This window comes from Anabas testudineus, chromosome 3 (assembly GCF_900324465.2).
Source record: "Anabas testudineus chromosome 3, fAnaTes1.2, whole genome shotgun sequence".
NCBI classification, from domain to species: Eukaryota; Metazoa; Chordata; class Actinopteri; order Anabantiformes; family Anabantidae; genus Anabas; species Anabas testudineus.
The window spans coordinates 242,777-258,735 of record NC_046612.1 but is presented as its reverse complement, the minus strand read 5'-3'; the positions used below and the strand labels follow the sequence as shown (position 1 = coordinate 258,735).

Below are 15,959 nucleotides of genomic sequence, written 5' to 3'. Positions count from 1 at the left end.
GTAGGACACAAACACCTTTGTGTGGCTGAGATCTGAAATGGGGGGTCAGTCTACCAGAATCACTGATGGCAAAAAGACTTTGAAAGACTGATGATTTATTCTTTATTTTCAAAAGCAATTAATCTGTACAGAGGTAGATTTAATTCCCTTTAATATTTACCTGACAGGTTTGAATTAAATTTGGCTGATAACAGAATGAGATAAAAACACAACTAAAGGTCAAACATTCAATATTTTGATGAATTAGTTTTTTTTTTCTTTTTTTTTTTTAAAGGAATAATCAGTAAGAAGCTATAGTGACTTTAATAACAGTTACACAACATCTACTTCTGCTGGACTTTTAAGCTTTATTTAACATTTACATTGTCATATTATTGAACTATTCATTTAATGAGTAACGAGAAAATTATATAAGAGCAGAGCAGGGATTAGAAATTGTTCACAGATTTGTCAAAACATTGTCAAAGATTTGTCAAAATTCTGATTCTCTGAAATGATCGACTGTAAATTAATAATTATATTGTTTTATTTATTGTTTACTCTGATTAATAAATGTAAAACCAACAACACAAAATCATATGGGCAAGTTGCTGCTGTTGGTAACTTACGAATCTAGGTCTTTTAGGGGTAAAATGAACCCTTCACTGCATTTATTAGCTCCAGTTAATGTGGAGGGTTTACGTTTTAGATAATCAAAAATGTATCAATAACCTTCTAAACACATTTTCAACAAAATTTTCATCAACTAATTCAGAGGTGCTTTACTTTCATTTACTGTATAATTAATTTGAATCTTTCAACATCTACATTAAATGCTCAAGTTACTGAATTAGTTTTACTTTAATAGACATCCAAGACTTTGGATCTGCAGTGACTAGTCAATCAATCATCAGAAAACAATGATAAGCTGAATATCTTTAGGTTTTAGTCACAAATATGAAACATATAGAAGTACAAAAAGAAATCTTCAAATGTCAAGAAGATAATAGAACATGTTTGTTTCATGTTCTAAATTAACTTTTTGATACTGTTGAATTTTTTGAATTGAACATGTCACCTGGTTGATTTTACATTATAGCTGTTTTAATGATAAGCTGCTGCTTTAATCTCAAACAGCTTATGGATCATGTGTCCCTGGACCTGGTCCTGGACTGTGCCCCTTCTGTCCTGTCCCTACCCCCTCATGGAACGCAGACACCAGGTCTCTGATACTGCTGGTCAAGTGTGGCATCCCTTCACTCTGCTTCATCTTTGTCTTTGTCTTCCTGGGGTTAGTGTTGAGACTCTTTGAGCGTAGCGTTGGGTACATCTTGTCTTCCCCCAATAGAAGCTCTGAAGACTCCTCCCCCTCCTTGTTACTATGGTTACTGTCAGCTGTTCCCCCCACGTGCTTCTGAGTAACCTTTGAGACCTCCAATTCCAGCTGACTCTTCTGTTCTTGATCCAGGTCAGCCTCAGGTGACGCATGATAAGTGGAGGGGGGTCTGTGGTCAGGGTCGCAGGGGGAGATCAGGATGTCAACGTTGGACAGAGATTGTGTCGTCTCCTTCAGTCCTCTCATGTCCAGAATCAAGCCACACTCTAGAAACAGGTAAGAGGTAACTGGTAAGTTCAAAGTGTTAAGCTTCCATCCTTACACAAGCTAACGATTCAATTCTGTATCTTAGTCTGAGTTTAAAACCTTGACTTTAAAACACTGTCAAGACTCACATATTGTATCTGCTGCAGTACAACATTTTCGTCATGTTTCTCTGATTCCACCTTTTTGGTCTTTCTTATTAAGTCTTTGAGTTTGACTCACTTTTTTGAAAGAAAAAATGCCTCTTTATTCAAATTTAATAAAAGCAACACTGAATCAAATTTCTATGACTGTCTGACTCTGGATGGACACACACATCATGTTCTGATGTGTTATGCGTCTGGTCTACCTGTTGCTTTTCCTCTTTCTGTGCTTACTCCTGGTCTTTCTGGACTCAGTTGGACTCTCCTGTCATTTCCCTCCACATCTCCAGACACAGAATTCCTGTCGTCATGCTCCAGCTGGTACCGGTACAGACTATATCCATCTGCGCTGTTGATGCTGCAGTGCCGCAGCAGAGTGGCAGAGTCACAGACAGATGATCCTCTTGAATGTGTCCTGACAAGCTCAGCTCGGTCGATGCCCACTAGCTTCTCCAGGGCGTTCATCATCCGGCCAGAGAACTCCTCCAGCTGAGCCAGGCGGAGGTCCACTGTTTGCAGTGATGCCTTCATCGAGTGCTCCCTCTCATTCACCTCCTCCAGGCGCATAGACATGTTCTCTACCCTGTAAACACAGAGCAACAATTCAATTAGGATATGATAGAGCTTGATTATTACAGTTGTTCTCAGTCGCTTTAGTACAATTCTCAGATCAGAATGAAATTGTCAAAACTATTTGTTCAATCTTCACATCATGATGTCACGTGCACATCATATAAGCAGTTTCTCACTTCTTTGAACAAGTTGCAATTGCTTTGGTACATCCATGCAAATTATTATGTACAATTATCTGCTCTTTGCTACATTATAAATTGTTTATGTCATGTTGATCAAAATGTATTATATAGTTCACTGTGCAATAGTCTTACTCCTCAAAACACCTAGTCATTAGTTCATCGTATAAGTCATTAACTGCAAAATGGTTGACCAAGTTGTCATAATGTGACAAACATATTTCTATACATCTCCATTATATATTTTTTTCTAAATCTGTCCTGAATTGGTAAATTGCTCTCAGGTGACTTGACTTCCTCTAACAAAGGTGCATCTCATTGACAATCAATGGGCAAGTATATACTGTATATGGCTGAAGCACAACACAGTGTTCTATGTCTGACAATGGAAGGACAAGGAATTGGACGGGGTCAACAGCCAGAGAGAAGAAGAAGAGGAAGAGGAGTGAGGCTGCGTGGTGGAGGAGTTAGGGGGCAAAACCGAGGAAGAGGCCGAAGACATGTACGTGTTCCTGATGAGATAAGAGCCACACCTGTAGACCATGTTGTCAACCATGGGCTCACAATGGCTGAGGCTGGTAGAAGGGTGCAGCCAAATGTTGGGAGAACAACTGTGTCCTCAATCATTCAGACCTTTCGTCGAGAGAACAGGTATGTAATCTAAAATATGAACTGTTCTGTAATGCTTCATACAATATTACAGTATTTTTACAATATGTAAAGCTTTTTGCAATATTCAGTAAGTACTGTAAGTAGGCCTACATTTTATACAGTGACATTTTATCTTCCTGAATTTTGTATTTTGCATTACTGTATCTTTTCCACATAGGACTGCAAGACAACTTCACAGGGGCGGCAGAGGGCCCCTTTTCACTGCTCAACAGGAGGAGGCTATTTGCACCATGGTTGTAGAAAACAATGCGATAAGACTAAGGGAGATAAAGAGTGCCATTATAGAGGACAAAAACATATTTGCAAATATCCAAACAGTCAGCATCTCAACCATTTACAGAGTGCTGAAGGACACCAGATGAAAATGAAGCAGCTTTACACTGTTCCATTTGAAAGAAATGGTGAAAGAGTGAAGGAACTACGCTACCAGTATGTACAGGTAAAACATGCATGGACATGCAGCAACTGTACTGCACAGTAAACACTATGTATATCATACAGCGATATACATTACAGTAAGCCTGTTTTTACACATTACACAAATCTTTACACATTTGCTATGGCTGTAGAAAAGTGATGCAATATGTGATTTATACATTTGATGTAATTCTATCTTGGCCAAAATGAAAATTCTTGTAATTCATAAAACTAATTTTGTGTCTTCTGTATATAGCGTATGATGGAACTGGAAGCAAGTGAACAGCCGCACAGCTTCATCTACATGGATGAGGCTGGCTTCAACCTAACAAAATGCAGAAGGCGTGGCCGAAATATCATCGGCCACAGGGCTACAGTTGATGTGCCAGGCCAACGGGGCGGGAACATAACCATGGGTGCTGCATTCTGTGACAATGCTGTGCTCACTCATATTCCCATAATAGGTCCATACAACACAGAACATCTAATAACCTTTCTAGAAACTCTCTACAGAGATCTCATCCCTGAAGAAGAGGGGTCAGAGTGGAGATCACCTGCCAACGTATGTGATAGTTTGGGACAATGTGAGTTTTCATCACTCCAACATCATCAGGCAATGGTTTGCAGCCCAAAACAGGATGCGGATAGAGTTCATTTCACCCTACTCTCCATTCCTTAACCCTATTGAGGAATTTTTCTCAGCATGGAGATGGAAAGTTTATGATCGCCAGCCACATACACAAATGACCCTCCTGGCTGCCATGGATGCAGCGTGTGATGACATCACAGCAGACGCCTGCAGAGGCTGGATAAGACACTCTAAAAGATTCTTTCCACGCTGCATTGCAAGAGAGGATATTCGCTGTGATGTGGATGAGAATTTGTGGCCTAACATACAGGAACGACAAGAGGTGTAGGAAGACCACACCAATTCCTATTGCACTGCCTGTACTGTTGTACAGAATATTGTCTTTTTTTCCCTTTGTGTTACCGTTTGCAGTGTTTTTTTCTATGTTGGTATGACATGGTCTGTCAACAAATTACAATATAAACAATAAAAGTGTAAATGTGAATCTTGTCCAGTCTCTTGCAATCAAACAAAAAGGTGTAACTTACATTTTACAATAAATGTCATCAAAACTTTAGCCATAGTTTACATCAGAACCTCCCTCTAAAGTACACAGTTATATTGACAACATGAAGTAATTTGACTGTCTTGTTCGTAGACAATGACACAGGCACTTGACATTCTGATGGCACTGACATGTTCAGTGACATAAAGACTTAGTTTTGAGAGATGAACTAAAGATTTTGAGCAAGTTACAGGCTTTTGCAAGAAATCCGGTGTTTTGCTGTTTGTACAAATTGTTTTGAGAAATGCACACACATATTTGCAAACTTCAATTCTGATCTGAGAATTGTACTAAAGCGACTGAGAAAAACTGTAAGTGCTTTATATATATGAAGAGAAAGATTTTACATTTACATTTAGTAATTTATCAGATGCTTACAAGCGACATAGAAGTGAGGTACAAGGAGAAGTATTTAAGCCAAGGAGCAACTTGCTCTAGGAAGATCTGTTTCCACTTCATGATGTGGAAGAGCAAGATTTCTTTTTAAGTTAACATTTAAGTGCAGAGAGGGTTATGGAAGAGTTATGTTTTCATCAGATTGTTGAAAGTTGAGAGTGAGGCTACTGAGTGTGCAGAAGTCGAAAGGTCATTCCACCATCTTTTGAGGTGTGGTCAGGGGACCACAAGACATTATTCACTGGCACAGCGCAGTAAGCGAGAGGAATTGTACACCTGGATGAGGGAATTCAGGTAGGCCGGTAAAGTTGACCACTTTGTAGGCAAGAGTCAGGGCTGATCAAAAATGAGGAGTGCTGCTGCATTTTAGATCATGTGGTGTTTTGATGGTGCAGCTGGTAACCCCATCAGAAAGACAGTGAGGTGGTCAAGCTGAGATATGAGCAGACTATGTACGATGAGTTGTGTTGTATAGTCTGAAAGGTAGAGCATGATCTAGGGTAGGACCGGAGAACCCCGGGCGAACGGCCCGGAGGCGCCAGACAAGAGGACAGGAGAGCCGCTGACCCAAGGGATTCGGGGGGACGGCCGGGATGAAGCAAGCAGGAGACAGGGGGACCCCGGGCGGAGGGCCCGGAGGTGCCGGACGGGAAGACAGGAGAGCCCCGGGCGGCTGGTTAGTGTAGTGGTAACATCACCACCTCCCATGTGGGAGACCGGGGTTCAATCCCATCCTCCTCACGCTCACCCTGCCTACCGTTGTACTCGGCCTACCATTGTACTGAAATATGCAAGTCGCTTTGGATAAAAGCGTCTGCTAAATATTTAAATGCAAGCTGCGGTGACGAGAGCAGGGGCGGCAGAAGCCACAGAGGCTGCAGGAGCAGGAGACTGGAGAGGCTGCAGGAGCAGGAGACGGGAGAGGAAGCGACGGCGATGCCCTTGACGTTGGCCCGCCTGGAGATTGGCAAGGTGTTGCTACTGAAACTGGAGCAGGAACCTGGAGGAACAGTGTCCCGGGGAGTGGGCAGGTGTCAATGCGGCGGCAGCAACACAGACAGCAGGATCCACAGACACAGTAGCCATGACAGAAGCGGGAGTGACGTCCGCCATGATGACAAGAGCAGAGGCCGGAACTGGAGATGTTGTGGTGGTGGCAGTAGGGGCTGGAGCAGCTGTGGTGACAGGGACTGAAGCTGAGGCAGCTGCAGTGACTGGTACTGAAGCTGAGGCAGCTGCGGTGACTGGTCCTGGAACCAGAGCTGGGGTTGAGGCGGCCTTGGCCGTGGTATCCGGAACTGGAACCGGAGCCGAAGCTGGGGCTGAGTTGGCCTTGGCCGTGGTAGCCAGAACTGGAACCGGAACCGCAACCGCAACGGAAGCCAAAGCTGGGGCTGAGGCCTGGAGATTCCGCCGCTTCTGGCGGTACCGTCGCAGGTATCTGGATTTAATGTAACTGACCGGTCTTGCTGGACGAGCTGGAGGAAGGGCTCCATGGCCAGGGATAACACAAGGTACAGGAGAAAGTTTTCAGGGGTTTTATTAATAGCAAAGGTACAGTCAGATGAGTTCTTGTAGGAAATTTGTCAGTGCAGGGTGAGTGTGGAAGTCTGGGTGGAAACCGGAAGTGATTGCTGACCGGAAGTGACGTCGCGCCCAAAATGGCCGACCAACGGGGAGCACATGGAACAAAATAGATGACAATGGAGATGGTGAATGGTGGTGACTGACAAACGGTGGGGAGTGTCTAGGAGTGTAACCAGTATCACAGAAGCACGATGACAAATAGTCACAGAATGTGACGGAGTCCAAAACACAGTGTAGGAAAACAGTCTAAGGTGATGAATAAGGCAGTCCAAACAGTAAATCCACAAGGCCAAACTCGGAGATCAGGGGTAATCCAGGTCACACACAGTAGTCTGTTCAGGGACAAGTCCAGAAGGCAAAATCCACAACAGTACAGGTCGAAAACACTAGGAGGTCCACACAGAGTAGAGACAGGAGGGGTACAGATTAGGGAAAAACACTCACGCAAAGGCAGGTTCCGGTCTGGTGAGTGGAATCACACAAACAGGTCCGAAGGGGTGCAGGTCCAGGTGGGGGAATCAGGGAGATACAGGTCCAGGTCTGGTACTGTGAGCAGGGGGGAATAACAGGGAATAACAGAATTCACAGCACCAGGGGATCAGGCAAGAGACAGGGTCCAGACCAGGCAGAGTCCGAAAAATCCAAAACGAGTAAGTCCCAAGAAAGATGCAGGATAGTGTCCGGGTATAGAGAACAGACTATCAGGCAGGGGAGACAGGTGAGCAGGCTGGTATTTATAGAGTGGGGGAGACCAAGTGTAGTCAATTAAATGAGTGCATGTAATCAGACGGGGAAGAGGAAACAGGAAGTTGTGAAAATAAGAGCTTGGGATAATACAAGCAGCAGCGAGGCTGAAGCCATGACATTAACACACACCAACCAAATATACAAAGTAACAACATAGTAAATGCACAACAATGAACCAAACACAAACAAACTAACAAAAGACGAAGTAACAAATGATAATTAATGCACAAAAGTAAGAATCCAACAAACGAACGAGAACATACTTGACTAGCTGACAGACGAACAAACAAACCAGAGTCATAGAGGATGTAGAGTGTGCAAAAGAAATCCAACAAACCAGCAATGAACAAAAACTGAAGGGAGCTTATAAAGGAACAGGGACAAAGAGGGGAAACAAATCTGTAATCACAGTCCAGGAGAGTGGAGGAAGAGGAAGTCCAACTAGGGGCAAACAGGAAGTGACAGGGGAGTGAGTGACAAAATAAAAACAAAATCAACAGACGGGAGAAGGGAGAATTCGTAACACATTGGAGTCATCTAAGGACAGAAAGAGCTGTGTATTGTCATTATAGCAATTATAGGAAAAGCCATGCAACTGGATAAATTTTAAATAAATAAGTAAAGCAGATATCCTGGTCAAAAATAACCTAGGTTGCTTTCACACCTACAGGATTTAGTTTGATTAAATTGCACTCAAGTTCGTTTTCCCACTTCTTATTCTCTGCGGTTCGTTTTGTCCAGTGTGAACACGGTAATCGCACTCGAGTGTGCACCAAAACAACCGCACAGAGACCCCCAAACTCTCCACTAAACATCCATGGAGCGTCAGTGGAGATCGTCAAGAGCACCAAATTTCTTGGTGTCCATCTGGAGGAGAACCTCACCTGGTCACTCAACACCCGCTCCATCAGCAAAAAGGCCCAGCAGCGTCTCTACTTCCTGAGGAAGCTGAGGAAAGCCCATCTGCCGCCCCCCATTTTGACTACATTTTACAGGGGAACCATTGAGAGCATCCTGAGCGGCTGCATCACTGCCTGGTTTGGGAACTGCACCGTTTCGGATCGCAAGGCCCTACAGCGGATAGTCAGGACAGCTGAGAAGATCATTGGAGTCTCTCTCCCCTCCATCACGGACATTTACACCACACGCTGCATCCGCAAGGCTACCTGCATTGTGGACGACCCCACCCACCCCTCACACCCAATCTTCACACTTCTGCCATCAGGGAAGAGGTTCCGGAGCATTCGGGCCCTTACAACCAGACTTTTGAACAGTTTCTTTCCCCAAGCCATCAGGCTCCTCAACACACACACAACAAACTGAACCGAGCACACACACACACACACCCTAGATTTGTCATGTTTCCATCTTTCAGATGTAAATTGTATTCATTTCCGCTATTGGTCGCTGCTGTTTTGTGTCTTGTGTTCTGTTTTTGCACTGTCTTCAGACGTCTGTCTGCACTTCTTCTTTGTGTTCTTGCACTGTTTGCACTAGGTTGCACAGGATGCACTTTATGTGTTTTGCTAGGACAACTTAGCAGTCCTCAGCTCCATGTTTGTCTTTTTATGTAGCACCATGGTTCTGGAGAAACGTTGTCTCATTTCACTATGTACTGCTTCAGCTATATGTGGTTGGAATGACAATAAAGCTTCTTGACTCTTGAAAATGAGTTGGTCTCAATCCGAATCATTTAGTGAACTCTGGTGCAGTCCTCCTGGTGAGAACGCGTACCGAACCAAAACAGGACCAAATGCTATGAATCGCATGAAATGATGACTTTAGGTAGTGTGTAGATTTTCATCTTTTTTGTTTGTCCACCAGAAACTGATTAATGGAGGACAAACGTAGAGACATGAGGAGGTGTCTCACAAACACCAGGTCTGATGACTCTGCAAGCAATGCAACGTAAAAAACAATAATTATCGGAATGACCAATCTGCGTTAAAGTTCATAGTGAACTCATCTCCCTACTGTCACACAAACAGACAGTAGTCTACAACACTTCACCTTCTTCCTGTATTTACTTTTCTGTTCCCGCGGCAGAAACATCTGACCAATAAGCAGAGAGGAAGTTCTCGCGTAGCTTGCAGTGACATGTTTTGGTTTGCTTGGATTTTTCTTGGTGTGAAACGAAACCGAACCGAGGAGAAACTGCTGCAATGTTACAAACTCATCAACTTATTCGGACCAAAGCAAACAAATTGTCATAATTGCATTGAAACTACTTTTTTTAAAGAGTTTTACAGATAAAGGGCAGATTGGATATTGGTCTATAATTTACTAAAACCCCTGAGTCAGCAGTAGCTTTTTGAGTAGAGGTTTGACTGCAGCAAACTTAAAAGCCTGTGGTACGTAGCCTGTTAGTAAAGATACATGTAGATTGATCTGATCTAATACGGACATGCTAATCAAAGGTACACTTCCCTCCAAAAGTACTGGAACAGTGAGGCCAGTTCCTTTATTTGTGCTGCAGACTCAAAACATTTGAGTGTGACATTAAAAAAATTAATATAAGACAAAAGATCAACATTTCATTTACATTTCCATTTTTCATGTGAGCAAAGGTATTGGAAGATGTGACTGACAGGTGTTTTCTTTTGCCCATGTGTGTCCTATTGCATTGATTATTCAAACAATAAATAACACTGAATGTCTGTCACTCAGTTTTCACATTTGCCTGTCCATTTAGAGTTAATTGGTGAGAAATGTCACCATCTGCAAGATTATCACCACACGCCCCAATCAGAAACCAAGGCTCACTGCTGAGGTGCACATGCTGCAGAGGGACCGACACGCTGCCTTCGGAGCAGGCAAAAGGCAGTCCTGACAACAGCAAGGACCAAACTGTCTCAGGCCATCAAAGTGGCAAAGCTAATCCAAGGTCACTTCCAGCACAGTGAAGACACACGGCACATGTGGCAGGGCATTCAATCCACCACCAACTACAGGAGGACACAACTAGCTTGTGACAGTGATGCCCTCCTTCCCAGATAAGCTAAACAACTTCTACGCCTGGTTTAAGGTGCTGAACGACATTCTGGTGAGGAAGATCATCCCTCCTCCCAACAACCAGGTACTGGTCTCACAGTAGTTGACGTTAGAAACGTTTACACAGAGTCAACGTATGGAAAGTGGCTGGACCAGACAACATCCCTGGAAGTGCTTCAAAAGGCTCCTCATGAGGCACATCAAGAGCATGCTGCCACCTACACTAGACCTGCAGCAGTTCGCGTATTGTCCCAAGTACTCAACTAGTGATGCCATCAACTCCACCCTTCACCTGGGACTCATTCATATGGACAATAAGGTCAAATATGTTTGAACGCTGTTCATAGATACTTAATCTTTACCAAAGTGATGGAAAAACTAATGTTTGATGTATCTGACTCAATACTTTCGCTCACATGAAAAATGGGTGGGTTCAAACAGAAGTATCTTCTAAGTTGTTTATCAGATCCAGAACCCTGGAAATAGAAAGCTAAAATCTTGATATTTTGTCTCATTTTCATCTTTTGATGTCAAACCCAAATGTTTTCAGTCTACAGCAAAAATTAATGAGGTGGCCTCACTGTGCCAATACTTTTGTGTCAAGTGTAAAACATCTAATCAGGCAGTCTAGTTGGGATGTGGTCTAAGAGACATGTTGATGGTTTAGGTGAATTCATTAAAAATGACAAATGAATCTAGATATGTTGTACATACAAGACCATCCGTGCCGCTTGCAGAAGATCTTATCATTTTTACTCTAATAATTCAGATTTTATTAGTAAAGAAATTCATGAAATCATTGCTGCTGAGAGTTAAGGGGATACTAGGCTCAACAGAGCTATGACTCTTTGTCAGCCTAGCTATAGTGCTGAAAAGAAACCTGTGGTTGCTCTTATTTGCCTCTACTAATGAGGAGTAATATGTGGTTCTAACTTAACGGAGAGCTTTTTTATACATTATTAAACTATCTTATCAGGCTAGGCAAGATTCATCTAAATTAGTGGAACGTGTCACGATTCCAGCTCCTCCTGCCTGTCCGCCCCTGATTTCCTGATTTGGCCTGTTGCCTGTTTTCTCTCTCTCTTCTGTCAGGGAACCTGTTGATTGCCAATTGCCTGCACCTGTGTCTCTTCTTCCCTTTATTAACAGATCCATTGGTCTCCTAGTTTGCCAGATGGTCTCACTGTCAGCGGCGAGTGAGACCACCCGCCCGGTGAGATGTTGAACCCAATTAAAATGCCAGTACCAGAACTTGTGGTTGAACAAGCTCTTTATTAGAGAATATGAATATATAGGTAGAAGTCTGATTGCAGGAACCGGGTAGCCAGAGTGCGAGGATCTATGGAGAAAGAGAGGAGAGCTGATAATGAAGCAGGTGTCTGGAACAATGGTGAGTAGCCTGTAGAGGCCCGGGGTGAGCGTAGAGGTTAACTAGGCACTGTGTTGTGTAGCTGGTTGGATTAGGTCCTCCTCTTCGTGTGCACACAACATTCAGACAATCCAAGAGAAGGCCACAGTGAGGACCCACAAATCACAAGGTGCACGTCCAGTAATACAGTCATCCACAATCCATATACCAAAAGAGGGAGCTCCGGTACTCACAACAGTCGTCCTCAGTCAGAATTCTAGACAGGGGCAAGAGCAGGAGAGCAGGTCCAAATGAGAGCAGGGGTCCAAAACCAGAAAGGCAAAGAATCAATTCACGGTCTTTCTAAGGAGTAGGCAAAACTCAGGGTCAAGAATACGGTCCGGTCTGTAATACATAAGCAAATAAGATAACTCGAAATGCTAGAAAGTCAAAACACAGGGTCAGGACAATCTGGCAGCTCTCTCAGGGGAAGATTCAGAATATAAAAAGGGAGCTGGCACCAGGTGAAATCAATGAGCACAGCTGAAAGTGATTGGACAATTAGAATCAAGCTGCCAGCAACAGGAAAGAAAAACAGGAAGTCAGCCACCAAACTAAAAGCAGGAGAGGAAGCCCTGTAGGATCATGACAGTACCCCTCCCGGAACGGACGGCCCCCAACGTCCCCCAGGCTGGGAACGGCGGAAGGTGGAGACCAAGGCAGGGTCAAGGATATGATGGACCGGAACCCAGGAGCGCTCTTCCGGACCATAGCCCTCCCAGTCAACCAGATACTGCAAACCACGCCCCCGCCGCCGGGACCGCAGAATGCGCCGGACGGAGTAGACTGGACCGCCACCGACGAACCGGGCGGGCGGAGGGGGACCGGAGGCGGGCACGAACTGACTGGAGAGTGCTGGCTTCAGACGGGAGACATGGAAGGTCGGGTGAACACGCAGAGCCCGAGGGAGTTGCAGGCGGACCGCCACTGGATTCACCACCTTGGAGACAGGGAAGGGGCCAACGAAGCGAGGCGCCAATTTGCGGCACTCAGTCCGGAGAGGTAGGTCCTTGGCAGAGAGCCAAACCGTCTGACCAAGTCGATAAAGGGGGGCAGCAGCACGGAGTTTATTAGCCCACTTCTCGTAACTACGGACAGAGCGAAGGAGGACAAAGCGGGCACGCCACCAGGCTCGGTGACATCTCCTGACTAGAGCAGAAGCTGAAGGTACCAGGGTCTCAGGGTCCAGGCTCGGGGACACGGGGGGTAGATACCCATAGACGACTTCAAATGCAGGCCGTCCGGTAGCAGAGGAGGGAAGGGAATTGTGGGCGTATTCTGCCCAGACCAGATTCTCAGTCCACAGGGAAGGATCCCGACCACAGAGCAGTCTCAGTGCCGTCTCCAGCTGTTGGTTCAGCCTCTCTGTCTGGCCGTTCGTCTGAGGATGGAAGCCAGAGGAGAGGCTTACAGAGATGCCCAGGAGGCGACAAAACTCAGTCCAGAATCGCACCACAAACTGAGGACCACGGTCCGAGACCACATCGCGGGGGAGGCCGTGTAGGCGGAACACATGTTGGAGTGCTTGAGCCATTTCAATTCAATTCAATTCAATTTTATTTGTAGAGCGCTTTTTACAATTGACATTGTCACAAAGCAGCTTTACACAACCAAAGAACAGTACATGAACAGTGTATGTGTATGAGTCATAATAATGTGATTGTCCCTGATGAGCAAGCCGAGGGCGACAGTGGCAAGGAAAAACTCCCTGAGAAGGCAACAGGAAGAAACCTTGAGAGGAACCAGACTCAACAGGGAACCCATCCTCATATGGGTGATTACATGCTGTGTAGGCAGCAGGCAGTCCAGTATAACAGTTAAAGTCTTTTCTCCCCTCTGCCATTTCCTTGGCAGAGGGGAGCTTGGGAAGTGAGACGAAGTGAACCATCTTGGAGAAACGGTCCACGATAGTGAGAATGGTTGTCATGCCCTTGGAGGGTGGCAGGCCGGTAACAAAGTCCACAGCGATGTGTGTCCATGGGCGGAGAGTAACAGGAAGAGGGCGAAGCAAACCAGCAGGACGTCTGTTGGAGGGTTTGTTCTGGGTGCAGTCAGGACAGGCAGCGACGTACTCTGACGTCTGCCCGCAGGGTAGGCCACCAAAACCTACGTTGCAAGACAAAGCAGGTCCTAGCAGCCCCTGGGTGACAAAAGAGGCGAGAAGCATGACCCCACTGCAAGATCTTAGCCCTGAGGGCTTCTGGGACGAACAGCTTCCCCTCAGGACAGGAGGAGGGACCGGGTGCAGACCTCAGAACATCAAATACCTCTTGTTCGACGTCTAGCCTGGCTGCCCCGAGACGAGCTGAATGAGGGAGGACAAAGGCAGGTTCTTCTGTCAGTGGCGAGTGAGACCACCCGCCCGGTGAGATGTTGAACCCAATTAAAATGCCAGTACCAGAACTTGTGGTTGAACAAGCTCTTTATTAGAGAATATGAATATATAGGTAGAAGTCTGATTGCAGGAACCGGGTAGCCAGAGTGCGAGGATCTATGGAGAAAGAGAGGAGAGCTGATAATGAAGCAGGTGTCTGGAACAATGGTGAGTAGCCTGTAGAGGCCCGGGGTGAGCGTAGAGGTTAACTAGGCACTGTGTTGTGTAGCTGGTTGGATTAGGTCCTCCTCTTCGTGTGCACACAACATTCAGACAATCCAAGAGAAGGCCACAGTGAGGACCCACAAATCACAAGGTGCACGTCCAGTAATACAGTCATCCACAATCCATATACCAAAAGAGGGAGATCTGGTACTCACAACCGTCGTCCCCAGTCAGAATTCTAGACTAGGGCAAGAGCAGGAGAGCAGGTCCAAATGAGAGCAGGGGTCCAAAACCAGAAAGGCAAAGAATCAATTCACGGTCTTTCTAAGGAGTAGGCAAAACTCAGGGTCAAGAATACCGTCCGGTCTGTAATACATAAGCAAACAAGATAACTCGAAATGCTGGAAAGTCAAAACACAGGGTCAGGACAATCTGGCAGCTCTCTCAGGGGAAGATTCAGAATATAAAGGGAGCTGGCACCAGGTGAAATCAATGAGCACAGCTGAAAGTGATTGGACAATTAGAATCAAGTTGCCAGCAACAGGAAAGAAAAACAGGAAGTCAGCCACCAAACTAAAAGCAGGACAGGAAGCCCTGTAGGATCATGACACTCACATCAACCTGAGAGCGAATCAATCCAGTACTCTCTTTGGACTGATCACCTGCTACATGTATGATGTGATGTCATACTCACCTCTCACCTCAACACCACTTCTGGATCATCATCTCACCATCTCTTTGCTTCCTGGCTCACCTTGCTCACTTAGGTCAACAACTTGTCAGTTGGAATGGCCTCACCCACCATACTCCAGTGAGTCACACCATATTACATCAGTATTCTATGCAGTGTGAACCCGGTTTACTGTCTCCTCTCTTAGACCTCCATCCACCCTCACAGTCGCCCCTCTTCAGCTGTGACACTACTGGAGCTCATCACATTATTGTATTTCTTTCTGTAATAAACCTCTTTAAACTCATTCTGGTTTCTGAGTGGTCTCTTGTTATGGCGTCTGATCATAGCCCCATGACGCAACGCCACCTCCTTTCCAGCTGACATGATCTCTGCGAGAAGCTACAGATTTGTGAATTGCACCATCGAGCTAGCTTCCTCTAATTCACTGCATTTTTCAGAGGGTCCATAGTATTGAGTAGTGATCGGAGTGAGGCTGCAGAATTATCAACAAGATAGTCGACTTGTGCTGGAGTAAAGTTAGAATACCCTCCTCTGTGTTGGTACATGATTCCTCTAATTCCAAAGATGGAATCAGTTCCTTAAATTTTTCAACAGCCTTTTCAGATCTACTGTAGTGAATCTTATTCTTAGGTGAAGTAAGGTTTGGTAGTGTAAATTCAAATGTTTAAAAAATGGTCAGATAAAAGAGGGTTTTGGGGAAAAACTATTAACTGATCAATTTCCACAACGTATGTCAGAATAAGATCAAGGGTGTGATTAAAACAGTGAGTGGGTTTATTTACATTTAGAGTAAAACCAGTGGAGTCTAATAGCGAATTAAATGCAGTGTTGAGGCAGTTATCATCAACATCTACGTATATTATTAAAGTCACCCACTATAATGACTTTATCTGCACTAAGT

The 15,959-nt window shown here is 45.0% G+C and overlaps 1 protein-coding gene across 1 annotated transcript in view; it reads right to left on the bottom strand.

Moving 5' to 3' along the window:
• Positions 1-201: 201 nt before the first annotated feature.
• Positions 202-15,959, bottom strand: part of LOC113174618 (transient receptor potential cation channel subfamily M member 1-like) — a 49,925-nt gene continuing 34,167 nt past the window's right edge. Inside the window, exons 28-29 of the mRNA XM_026378698.2 lie at positions 1,929-2,305; positions 202-1,581 (exon numbers count right to left, since the gene is read on the bottom strand). Of these exons, the coding sequence (XP_026234483.2) occupies positions 1,118-1,581; positions 1,929-2,305 (841 nt within the window). The 3' untranslated portion in view covers positions 202-1,117. The remainder of the gene's footprint in view (positions 1,582-1,928; positions 2,306-15,959) is intronic.